This window comes from Mytilus californianus, unplaced genomic scaffold (genome assembly GCF_021869535.1).
Source record: "Mytilus californianus isolate M0D057914Y unplaced genomic scaffold, xbMytCali1.0.p SCAF_7, whole genome shotgun sequence".
Classification (NCBI taxonomy): Eukaryota; Metazoa; Mollusca; class Bivalvia; order Mytilida; family Mytilidae; genus Mytilus; species Mytilus californianus.
Genome location: NW_026262723.1, coordinates 89,765,663 through 89,779,448, shown reverse-complemented (window position 1 = coordinate 89,779,448; position 13,786 = coordinate 89,765,663). Strand labels below are relative to the sequence as shown.

The following is a 13,786-nucleotide window of genomic DNA, read 5'->3' as shown; positions in this document are numbered from 1 at the left end:
TGGTTAAAGTTTTTAAAATTTTAACAACTTTCTTAAACTATCCTGGATTTGTACCAAACTTGGACAGAAGCTTGTTTATGATTAAAAGCTAGTATCTAGAAGGAAATTTTGTTAAAATTTTGTTTGATTTTTTCCGTATTTTACTTATAAATGGACTTTGTTTTTCTTCCAGTTAACATTACATACAGTCTGCAGTTTAAGTTTTTAAAACATTTATTAGATTCATAAACTATCCTGGATTTTTACCAAACTTGGACAGAAGCTACTTACAATCAAAAGATAGTATAGAGAGGAATATTTTTATTTATTTTTTTCCTCATTTTTGTTGAGCCTGCGATTAACAGCAAAAGTAGGCGAGACACTGGGTTCCGCGGAACCCTTACAAATTTTTATTATTTTGTTGACCAGTATTTTTTTTAACACTATGTATTCATGTTAAAGAATAAGATAGCAAGAGATGATTAAAAATTCACAAAATCAAAGTAAATACAACACTGCTGCAATAATTGTCTAGAGAGGACAAATTTTCACAGAAAACTAATTCTGAACAACACAAATTTAATGCATAACTAAGGATGTATGTGTTGAATCTGTAGAAATATACAGTTTGTAACAATCTAATAAATGTATTGTTTTTATTTCATCAATGAGGTATGTGACATGAAACTAACATATCAAACCATCACTGTGCTCTGCTGAATGTCAGAATAAAATTTTGTCCAACTAAATAATGTAAAGTTGAAATCCAGGATCTTAATAAAATCATAACCGCCTTTGGTATGCTCTAAGCCAAAAGTTTGGAAACCTAAAAACTTCCGAGACAGTATGAAGAAAAAGAGATATGTAGTATACTTCAATGAAATCCCAACCTAACAAAAAACATTGACAACAAAAACAAAAATGCATCCATAGACAATATTTCAGATAAATAAAATCAAGCCTAAATTGCCTTGTTGAGAAAAAATTGTGTCAATTCAAACAGAGACTACCAAAGATCTGCAATCAACACTTGTTATTTTCGTAGATAACTAATAACAAATATAAATGGAACTATAAAGACAACCAAGTCTATGATCAACATTGCCTGAGGGAATAGCAACCTTGGTTTATGAACATTTACATAATCTCTATAAGTCTCTCATGAGGTCAAAATCAAACTATAAATTTATTCCTTTGATTGAAGTCCTTTTAAAAAAATGAATCTTTTTGTCTGTTTAATATGCTTAAATATACAGATCATTAATCAACTGCATGGAACTGCACACTTTATGCAGAAGGCATATTCTAAAACCAGAACCTGTTGAAATACAAAAATGTCTAATAATTTTGTAAGTTAATTTCTATTAAAAAGTTTAGAAACATTGCTTTTCCTTTATTTAATTAATGGTCTTAAAAAGTCTGGTGGTACCAAAGAAGCTCACATACTTTGTTCATCAAGTTGAATCTCAAAGTATATGTGGAATTTTGCTCAAGCAATCCCCATGAGCAATTCCATTACGCTGATCTTTTACAGATGTGTCATTTGTAAGTTTTATGATCATCAAAAGATGAAAGCATTTTCGCTTCTGTTTACATTTTGCAAATGTGCAATTTTGCAAATAGAGGCAAAAACCTGAATTTTCCTGAATGCGTTAAGAGTTATGGATCTTTGACTAGTTTGAAGGTGGCTAAATTTGAACAATGCAGATTTTTTACACGTTCTATATATTTTGGTTTGGCAAAAAATACAGGCCAGTGGCATCTTTTTGGTTGAAGCTGCAGTGTCTGAGAACAAAAAATTTATTTAATATGACCTTACAATCTTGATTTAACCCCCCACTACTGGGGTCAGAGGGTATACTGTTATACCTCTGTCTGTCCATCTCATAATTTATTTAGTTGCATTTTCTTGGCAGGAACTACAATCAGAGCTCCTAAAATATGGTATCAAGCTTCATGTGAGCATGCAATGCCATGGATACATTTTCACATCCATCACTCATCGAAATAAAAATTGCCTTGTATTTTTTATACAGTAATAGTAATAAGATTTTTATATGGTATGACATTGGCGTCGTCGTCAGAAGACACATTGGTTTTCGCACAATAACTTTAGTTTAAGTGAATGGATCTCTATGAAATTTTACCATAAGGTTCAATACTACAAAAGGAAGGTTGGGATTGATTTTGGGGGTTATGGTACCAACAGTTAAGGAATTTGGGGCCAAAAAGGGGCCAAAAATAAGCATTTTTGTAACTTCCAGACAATAACTTGTGTGTTAGTGTATGGATCTCTCTGACATTGTATCACAAGGTTCCATATCACAAAGGGAATGCTGGGATTGTTTTTTGGGGTATTTGCCTCAAAATTTTAGGAATTAGGGGCCAAAAAAGGGTAAAAAAACAAGCATTTTTCTAGTTTCATGACAATAACTTGTGTGTAAGTGTATGGATCTTTATGAAATTGTACTACAAGGTTCCATATCACAAAGGGAAAGCTGGGTTTGAGTTTGGGGGTAATTGTCCTAAACGTTTAGGAATTTGGGGCCAAAAAGGGGCCAAAAAACAAGCATTTTTCTAGTTTCCAGACAATAACTTGTGTTCAAGTGTATGGATCTCTCTGAAATTGTACTGCAAGGTACCATACCACAAAGTGAAGGCTGGGATTTCCTAGGCAAACATGTACGTAACATTAAGGGGTAGACATCTTCTATCTGCAACTCTGCTAAAAACATTGACTACATTTCAATGATTATTGCAAAATATCTCAAGTATCTAATACTCTGAGAACTGAGTTTAGAAAAAACATAAAAGTGAAATAAAAATAAAAATGAAAGTTTTTTCCATATCTTTTGATAGGATACTATGGGAGACGCTGTGAAATGGAAGTAAATCACTGTTTGTCAGAACCATGTTACAATAATGGTACATGTACAAGTACACCTAACAATTATACATGTGATTGTCTTAATGGTGAGTCAACCAATGTACATGTCTTTGTTCTAATGGTGAGTTAACCATTATACATTTCTTTGTCCTTGTGGTGAGTAAACCAATATACATATCTATCCTAATGGTGAGTAAACCAAAAAAACATGTTTTTGTTCTTGTGGAAAGTAAACCAATATACATGTCTTTGTCCTAAAGGTGAGTAAACCAAAATATATGTGTCTTTTCCCTTAATGGTGAGAAAACCAATATACATGTCTTTGCCCTTATGGTGAGAAATCTGATATACATTTCTTAGTCCAAATGGTAAGTAAACCAATATACATGTCTTTGTCCAAATTGTGAGTAAACCAACAGTTCATGAATTGAGTATCTTCAACAGTGGCCAATCCATGATAAATGGAGTATTTGGTTTTTTAGATAATTGATTAATGTATAAGATAAGGTATCAAGTTACCAACTGATTTTACACAGGTATATTTGTCCTAATTTTATAGAAATTTAAAATATTTTGACTTTTTAAACAAAAAAGATTTACATTATTTGCACTTTAGAAACGAGGCAATACAAAGCTAAAACAAGGGGTTTTCTGTATGAACAATAGCTCAGCGCGGTCATGTAAATATTTATTAGTTCCTTGTATATGCCTGATATTACCCACATACAAATATGTGTCTAATTAATGTGTGCATTTTTGTACTAATGTTTTTGTTTTTCTTTATCATTTTGGAATGCATGTTCTTACAAATGTGAGACGTTTCTGTTCTCAATGTTCACATTTTTTTTTATTCAGGAACAGATGGAGCAAGATGTGAAACCGATGTAAATTCTGAATGTACAAATAGTACATGTAAAAATGGGGGAGTGTGTATAAATAAGATAAACTCTTTTAGCTGTATATGTCCTGTTAAATACAAAGGACCTAAGTAAGTTTTTAGTAGATTTTAGACTAATTGTTTTTTTCTATTGATATTTTTTTATTAGGTATTGTATGCAGAACTGTTTAATTTAATGGTTTATCAAACTTTTGGGATTTCCCATACCATATATGAAAATAAATAACTAATTTAGAAAAAAAAAAAAAAAAAAAAACAGAAATAATTTTTTGTGATGAACTATCAATCTACAATTTATAGAAATGCTCTAGAGCTAAGTTAATAAGAAATGTCAGACATTTCTGGTTACAAAATTAAAGTAGCAATAAATTCTAGCTTTGACAAAGATATGAATGTGTTTCTAGTATTCAGACCACCGAGGGGGGTCCGGGGGTTGGAACCCCCGCCTTTTTTAGCTCACCTGGCCCAAAGGGCCAGGTGAGCTTTTCTCATCACTTGGCGTCCGTCGTTATCGTCGTTAGCTTTTTACAAAAATCTTCTCCTCTGAAACCACTGGGCCAAATTTAACCAAACTTGGCCACAATCATCATTAGGGTATCTAGTTTAAAAAATGTGTCCGATGACCCTGCCAACCAACCAAGATTGCTGCCATGGCTAAAAATAGAACATAGGGGTAAAATGTAGATTTTGGCTTATATCTCTGAAACCAAAGCATTTAGAGTAAATCTGACAAAGGGTAAAACTGATTATCAGGTCAAGATCTATCTGCCATGAAATTTTCAGACAAATCTGACAACCTGTTGTTGGGTTGCTGCCCCTGAATTGGTAATTTTAAGGAAATTTTGCAGTTTTTCGTTATTATCTTGAATATTATTATAGATAGAGATAAACTGTAAACAGCAATAATGTTCAGAAAAGTAAGATCTACAAATAGGTCATCATGACCAAAATTGTCAGTTGACCCCTTTAGGAGTTATTGCCCTTTATAGTCAATTTTTAACAATTTTTCGTAAATTTTTGTAATCTCTCAAACTACTGAGACAAATTTAACCATACTTGGCCATAATAATTATTTGGGTATCTAGTTTAAAAAATTTGTCCGATGACCCCGCCTTCCAACCATCATGGCCGACTTGGTTAAAAATAGAACATAGGGGTTTATATCTCTGAAACTAAAGCATTTAGAGCAAATCTGACAGGTGGCAAAAATGTTCATCAGATTTAGATTTATCTGCCCTGAAATTTTCAGAAGAATCTGACAACCCGTTGTTGGGTTGCTGCCCCTGAGTTAGTAATTTTACAAAAATTTTGCAGTTTTTTGTTATTATCTTGGATATCATTATAATATCTAACTTCTAATACTATTAATTATGATTTTAACCTTATTTTACATGATTTCCAAAGCATCAGTAAATACAGGTGAGCGACACAGGCTCTTGAGAGCCTCTAGTTTTGATGACCAATGCATTTGAATGGGGACATATAGTTGGAACCCCCCTTTATCCTGGGTAAGGGAACCCCCCCCCCCCCCCCCCCCCCTTTATAAATGGCTGGATACACCCCTGGACCATTGATGGACATAGTTTTACATTTCTGGTACACAAATTAAATCCATATTATACATAGATCCAAAATTAGTTTTGAGGCTCCATGGAGCTTCTGACAAAAGTTTGTAGTACCAGGTAACTGACATTGCTTCTTCTGTATTGGGACAGGAAAGTTCATAGATTTTGGCATAAAAAACTAAGTGGTTTTATGCAGAAATCAGGAGACACTACTGTTTGATAGAAGACTGAGATCTTCTTTTTCAACAAGCAGCAATATATAGAAATTTGGTAGTCTGTACATTTGTACTCACATGATGTACATTGTCATATTTCATTTCTGCATCCATTTGTTTTTATAGGACCGCTAAAAATTGTGGCTGTATAATGGTATGGCAATGTCTTCGTATAAAGAACAGGGTTCCATATTACAAAAGAAAGGTTGGGATTGATTTTGGGGGTTAAGGCCATAACAGTTTAAGAATTTTGGACCAAAAGGGGTCAAAAGCAAACATGTTTCTGGTTTCTGGACAATAACTTGAGTATAAGTATTTACGAGTGTACAGATTTGTATGAAATTGTACCACAAGGTTCCATACCACTAAAGGAAGTTTGGATTGAATTTGGGGGTTATGGCCGTATCTGTTCAGGAATTAGGATTCAAAAAAGAGTAAAAGCAATTTTTTAAACTTTGTTTGAATTGCTTATTTCTGACCAATTTAAGTGGGGTTTAAATAATCTTGAAATACTGAGGTTCTTTGATATGCTTGACCATGTATTTAGAATTTTGGTACATATAAATTTATTTTAATTCTAACAATCATACAAGTCATAAATAAAACCAATAAACAATGAAAAATTACTTCCTCCATAGCATCATGTCAATTGTCTACTGCACTTTAAATAAGTAAAAAGATGCATCACCAAATTTATCAAATTATCAACATTCTCATTCAAATATATCAGTCCACTTCAATAATAATTTAAACATTTCCCAAACAATTTCCTCCATATTGACATTTCTGTTCAAAGGGAAATAACTCAAACCACAATTTGATGATAATCCACTCTAAAAACACACAACATTAATGTCACCTTTTGATATCACTTTTCAGACGAATTCTAACCACAAATTCACAAATATAATTAAAATAACATCCCAACCACTTAGATTTACAATCCCATGAACCACAATTACCAATTCATGCCCAATTTCATGCAACAATTTTATCCCATATTATCCTATTATGCAAAAAATTTTAAAAAATCTTCCGTTCATTATAATATAATTTTATTATCCTTTTAACTTAGATATAACTGTATTCTGCATTTCATTTCCACTACATCATTCATTCCGAAAATTGCTAAATTATCAATATTAATTTCTAAATGCTGACAGTTTAACAATGTCAAGAAAAATGAATTTCCTCACCTTTTCCCATCACCAGCATTCCAACACAATGAACAGCAGATGAACAATTACAATTCTTTTTTATGATTATGACGGTTTCTGAAAACATATGCACAGTGCATTTAATTCTGTACATTTCAGCTGTGAAATGCAGACAGACATATGCAATGTTAAACCATGCCTCAATAAGGCTAAGTGTGAAAACTACAACAATGTTCGGAGGAAATGTATCTGTCAGCCTGGTTTTACTGGGGTTGATTGTGAAACTGATATCAGTAAGTATCATTCAATTGAAATAGAATTAAACTTGACCAATACCTTCACACCAAATGTAGTGTGCACATTCATATATATTTTTTATCAGATTAATTATTTTTAAAGTTTTGAATTTTGACAAGTAATTTTGTTATGACATTCAACCATGGTAACTGAACTTTTATTAATCCATAACTTTTGGGAATATGGGGGATATGCATTTCTTTTTGTTATTTATGTCAGTCTTCGGGGAAAACTTATTGACTTAAATACCCAAAAATCTTTCATAAATATCTTTAAATTAATATAGCTTACGAGGCCACTTTTCAAGAAATTTTCCTAGGCATACAACATTTTTACTGGCCTGTGCTGTAGGGCTCTTAAAGACAATTGTGTTGTTGGCTTATTGTACAATTGAAGTATCCTCATCTTCTTGTATTCATATTAGAAATTGATAGAGCAGTATAGGTTAGAAGAAAATAGTTTGGACCTATTTGTATCATTTCACTCTGGCATAAGAGACTAGAACATCTTCTGTAAATAGTCTAGTGTTAATTGTAAAAACTGAACACATTCTCTTAACCGGGTGGTTAATCAAATGAACTACCATTGAATCCCATTAAATTCTTTGGCAATGATCTATAGATATAAGAAGATGTGGTATGAGTGCCAATGAGACAACTCTCCATCCAAGTCAAAATTTATAAAAGTAAACCAATATAGGTCAAAGTACAGTCTTCAACACGGAGCCTTGGCTCACACCGAACAGCAAGCTATAAAGGGCCCCAAAAATTACTAGTGTAAAACCATTCAAACGGGAAAACCATAGGTCTAATCTATATAAAAAACGAGAACTAGTTCATATTTAATTTTCCTAATAAATGTTTTAATTTTCTGTTTTTCAGAGGAGTGTGATTCTAATCCATGTTATAATGATGCAACATGTCAAGACAAAGAAAATGGATATTTCTGTCAATGTAAAAATGGTTATTCTGGTACCCGATGTGAGGTTCGTACCAGTCCATGTGTCAACTGTAACGGTGGAACTTGTGTAGATGATTATAGATTAGACTCCTACAGATGTATCTGTAATGAAGGCCTGTCTTATGGTTGGTATTAGTTTGGTAGATGTGTTGTCTAAATGACAGTCACCTATACATGTTTGAAATGCAGGGCTTTCTTGTGTCAATAGTAAATAGTTGTAATGAAGGCATTTTTCTGTTTAATATGGTAGATGTATTGATGATTACAGGACTGAACCCTACAAACGTGTCTATAGTGAGGGTCTATGTTAGGTAATACACATATAGACTGTATTAGAATGGTACATATATTGACTTTTTAAAACACGTGACAAAATGAAACAACTAGAAATTTAGAATATTAATATATTTGTACTTCATAATAAAAAATAAGGAAATGTGGTATGATTGCCAATGAGACTACTTTACATGTAGAACAAAGAATGAAGGTGTAAACTATTCATTATATGGCTTTCATTGAAGAGCAAAACCCATATCGATGGTAAGTCAACTTTGGCTTATTTTTCATGTACGGTTCATACTTTAATTGCTCCAACAGTTTCCTAGATAGAGTAATTTATATTATAGGATGTATGTAAACACTAAGTCAGGATGAATTTGTTTATCAATTTTGGAAATAAGCCTGAACTTTGTCTAACTTTAAAACTAACTGTTATGTGTATGCTTATATTTGGGAACCTTTTTTATAGGATACTTGAAGGATGAATAAAAAAATATTGTTTACTCATCAAAAACCAATGCCTAAACACTAAGCATGCAGAGGCATACTTAAGATGTGTTACCATTTTTGTCTCCACTTGACGAAGTCAAAAATCCAGACATAGGTATGCTGTTTCCAGTGTCGGCGATGGCGGCGGCGGCGTCAACAATGTATTAGTTTGTGATTAGGTCTAGTTCATGGTGAACCACTAGTGGTAGGTCAATGATATTTGGTATGCAGTTGTATACGCATTGGCATATCTCATTTCCATGGAGATTATTTAACTCCGCCCCTATTAGTCATGGTCTATAGACTTTGAAAATTTTGCTAAGTTAACATGTATTAGTTTGTGGTTGGGTCAGTTCAAGGGGAACCATTAGTGGTAGGCCAATGTTAATTGGTGTTCAGCTGTATAAGCATTAGCACATCTCATTTCCATGGAGAATATTTGGCCCTGCCCCCTCAGTCATGGTCTATTGACTTTGAAACTTTTGCTTAGTTTACATGATTAGTTTGTGATTAGATCAGTTTATGATGAACTGTTAAGTAAATGATATTTGGTATGCAAATTTATTGGCATTTGCAAGTACATTTCCATGGAGATTATATAGCCCAACCCCTGATCAAGGTTCATTGACTTTGAAACTTTTACATAGTTTACAAGTTAATGTTTGTGTTTAGGTTTGTTTAAAGGGAACAACTTATAATAAGTCAATGGTATTTGGTATGCAGTTGTATTAGCATTGGCACATCTCATTCCATGGAGATTGTTTAGCCATGTACCTTCAGTCATGGTTCATCGACTTTGAATATTTGCATAACTTACATGTTAAAGTATTGCTATTTTAATTTCAACATTTGCATTATCAAAATTACAAAAAGGCTAGACATATCTTATTTTCAGAATATTATTTTTCTCATATTAATTCTTACAGGAGAATTTTGTGACTTCAAACTACATGTCAATACTCTTCCATCAATGCCTCTAAGGGAGGCTTCCACTAATGAAAATTACACAGCCAGTGAATGCAGATCTACTTGTGACAAAGCTTTAAGTAGTTGTCAGGGCTTTGTTTACCAACCAACTGATAAAATGTGCTACATATTGAACAGTTCTTTGATCGGTATAGAGATGTCTACAAACTCAAGCTATGACTTTTATGTTCATCGTTGTATCAGACCTGTAGGTAAGTTTATTAAACAAGTCTTTCTAAAATCAGTTTCCTATTATATTTTAATTTCTAAGATTGCTTTATCCAATAGATAAGTGCACTGGTACTTTATTTTGAATGTTCAAATATGTGTGTGTGAAAATACAAATAACAAATCATCAGATATGTCATTGAGACTTAAATTTAGCGAAATGTTATCATTTTTGTATGTACAACACATGTTTCTGGAATAACTATCAGGTACACTTGTGACCAAATTTGGAAGCCCAAAGTATTAAACCGAGAGGTCCCTCAGAGAACAACCGAAATGTCCTTCAGAGAACAACTGACATGTGCTTCAGAGAACTTCCAAAATGTCCTTCAGAGAACAACCCTAATGTCTTTCAGAGTACTTCCAAAGTGTCCTGCAGAGAACTTCGAAAATGTCCCTCAGAGAACAACCCAAATGTCTTTCAGAGTACTTCCAAAGTGTCCTGCAGAGAACTTCCAAAATGTCCTTCAGAGAACAACCCAAATGTCTTTCATAGAATTTTTAAAATGTCCTTCAGAGAACTTTCAAAATGTCCTTCATAGGCCAACCCAAATGTCTTTCAGAGTGCTTCCAAATTGTCCTGCAGAGAACTTCCAAAATGTCCTTCAGAGAACAACCAAGATGTCCTTCAGAAAACTTCAAAAACGTCCTTCAGAGAACAACCCAAATGTCTTTCAGAGTACTTCCAAATTGTCCTGCAAGTAACATCCAAAATGTTCTTCAGAGAACAACCAAGATGTCCTTCAGAAAACTTCCAAAATGTTCTTCAGAGAACAACTCAAATGATTTTCAGAGAACTTCCAAAATGTCCTTCAGAGAACTTCCAAAATGTCTTTCAGAGAACTTCCAAAATGTCCTTCAGAGAACTTCCAGCATGTCCTTCAAAGAACTTTCAAAATGTCCTTCAGAGAATTTCCAAAATGTCCTGCAGAGAAATTCCAACATTTTCTTCAGAGAACTTCCAAAATGTATTTCAAAAAACTTTCAAAAGCTCTTTCAGAGAACTTCCGAAATTGTCCTGCAGAGAAATTCCAAAATGTCCTGCAGAGAACTTCCAAAATGTCCTTCAGAGAACAACCCAATGTTTTTCAGAAAACTTCTAAAATGTCCTTCAGATAACTTCCAAAATGTCCCTCAGAGAATTTCCAAAATGTCCTTCAGAGAACTTCCAAAATGTATTTCAGAGAACTTCCAAAATGTATCTCAGAGAACTTCCAATATGTCCTTCAGAGAACTTCCAAAATGTATCTTAGAGAACCTCCAAAATGTTTTCAGAGAACTTCCAAAATGTCCTTCAGAGATCTACCAAGTTCACTATGTATATTATTTACAGATGATTTCTACACTCCATGGTTTAATATTGACAGTCCAAATACAGGCAAGGGTGATAATGAGAGAATAAAAAGACTTAGAAGAAAGGTAATGTACTTGATTTTAAATTAACAAAGCAACAGTACATACAATGGTGCAAGTGGAGTTTAGTGTGGTGTCCATTTGTCTGAACTAGTATACATTATTGTTTAGGGGCCAGCTGAAGTCCGCCTCCAGGTGCTGGATTTACTTGCTGCATTGGGCTGTTTTCTGCTCTTTGGTTGGGTTGTCTCTTTGACACATTCCCCTTTTCCATTCTCTAATCTACTGTGGATTCATTTATTTTCGTGGGTATCAATTTTCGTGGATAGGGAAAAAAAGACGTTTCGTGGTATAGGTAAATTCGTGGATCGATGATTACAAAAAAAAAAAAATTCAGATACGTAATTCGTGGATTCCTTTATGATTAAGGAGATCATATAACCTCCTTGGTTTGATCAATAATAAAACAAACAAAAAAGAAGGAATTGATTGAAAAAGTTTTGAATTGTCAAAATCCTCACTTGGTCATTCTAGATTAAAGTGTTCATTGAAAACTTATATTACAATAATAGACAGAGACAACTAATTATTTGTTTGTTTTACAATTTATAAATTCTTTTCGGAATTTTATAAGGCATTCAAAACTCTATGATTGAAAGCTCATTTCCCTAATCACGATATAATAAACAGTCATATAAGTAAAAGGTGTGAAAATAAATGTTCCCTGTCATAAACAATATTACCTACGGGCAATATCCCCGTACTTAATCCTATTGATTTTTTATCACCAGTAAACCAAACTATTACACGGTAATAAACAACTTGCAGTTATTTTCCATGAACAGTTTTAATCAATTTTAAAAAGTAAATTATCACTGATATTTGATATATTTATTATTGATTTAATCAAAATACTTGTATCTTCTTTCAATAAAAACACGTGTTGTGTTACAATGTTTATCGCTAGTCAACACTATAGAAGAACTGCATAACATAACCGGAAATAAAAATCCGACTCCATACACATTTCTCGGGATTATTCTTCGTTGAATTCTTAAATTCGTGGTTCGCTGTGACCCACGAAACCCACGAAAATTGGTATACCACGAATAAAAATGAATCCACAGTATATAGACAATTTATGATTATAATAGACCTTTCAAGCTTAGTTTGTGTATCCATGGTCTATAGTTGTCATATAGATTTAAGTAAAACTTTACCAAGGTATTTTATGTGGCTGCAGCATAAATAAAAAAAATCAAAGCTGAGGAATTATGTTTTCATTACCTTAGCTGTATTTGGCAAAACCTTTGGAATTTTGGGTCCTAAATGCTCTTACTTTATACTATATTTGGCCTTTTTAACTTTTTTTGATTTGAGCGTCACTGATGAGTCTTACATAGACAAAAATGTGTGTCTGGCGTACAAAATTTTAATCCTGGTATCTATGATGAGTTTAATTCATAATCAATATTATATATCAAATCAAATCAATCCATAAATACAATTATCTCCCCTTAAAAACGTGCATTTTACACCTTTTTGTTTGGTCTAGGCATATTTTATAACTTTAATCAGTAATAATGTGGATTGTACTTTTTTGTTAAGTATGACATGGATATGTGTAAGCTTTTTTTTTGTTTTATTTAGTATGGTATATGTATATGTGGAGGTTTTTAGGGTATAGTATGGTATCGTTATATGTGGAGATTTTGTTTGGGTATAGTATGGTATTGTTATATTTTTTGTTTATTTAGTATGGTATGGATATATGTGGAGGAACCAAGCCAGTTGGAGCAGAGTGTCGTGTGTTTAATAAGACACTGACATATCACTATGAGACAGGAGATACGTTTTCATTGCCTTGTGGTACTAAGGGTTTGAAATGTGATAGTGGTCCAAAGAATCCATGTGAGGATTATGAAGTACGGTACAGATGTAGTGCCAATAAAGGTATGTCATACTCTTGTGACATTGAACATTATCAGTCTAAAAAATCAAACTGTTTCTGTTGTCCAAAATGATTAGGTTAAAATTTGATCATATATATGTCATTAAAGAAAAGGAGTAAAGGTTTATTGAAATTTGTTTTTTTGTTATTGTAGTATTTTATTTATTGTCTTTTAAGACTTAATTTTTTTATTGTTTTCCTATTCTACTTCAAGATAAGGAAACCATGGGATGGTAAATACATAAATCTTGGCTAAAGTGTCTACAGACACAGTTCATAATAATTTCTGTTTAAAGTTTTCAAGGGGAGAACATGTACAGACCTATTATTCTGTGATTATAATGATAGTCCATGTCAGAATGGAGCTACATGCTTCAATGAAGTTGGTGGATTCCGCTGTAATTGTAAACCTGGTTATACTGGTTCCCTGTGTCAACATAACATTGATGACTGTCCATCTGTTAACCCTTGTCTGAATGGAGGAAAATGCAAAGATATTCTGAATGGCCATGAATGTGACTGTCCAAAGGGATACACAGGTATGTAGGAATTAAATAAGCAC

At 32.9% G+C, this 13,786-nt stretch overlaps 1 protein-coding gene across 1 annotated transcript in view; it reads left to right on the top strand.

The window, feature by feature from the left end:
• LOC127709553 (uncharacterized) overlaps positions 1-13,786 on the top strand; it is a 112,549-nt gene that overhangs the window by 15,708 nt on the left and 83,055 nt on the right. Inside the window, exons 7-14 of the mRNA XM_052215159.1 lie at positions 2,839-2,952; positions 3,722-3,854; positions 6,861-6,994; positions 7,880-8,083; positions 9,653-9,904; positions 11,254-11,339; positions 13,031-13,226; positions 13,521-13,763. Of these exons, the coding sequence (XP_052071119.1) occupies positions 2,839-2,952; positions 3,722-3,854; positions 6,861-6,994; positions 7,880-8,083; positions 9,653-9,904; positions 11,254-11,339; positions 13,031-13,226; positions 13,521-13,763 (1,362 nt within the window). The remainder of the gene's footprint in view (positions 1-2,838; positions 2,953-3,721; positions 3,855-6,860; positions 6,995-7,879; positions 8,084-9,652; positions 9,905-11,253; positions 11,340-13,030; positions 13,227-13,520; positions 13,764-13,786) is intronic.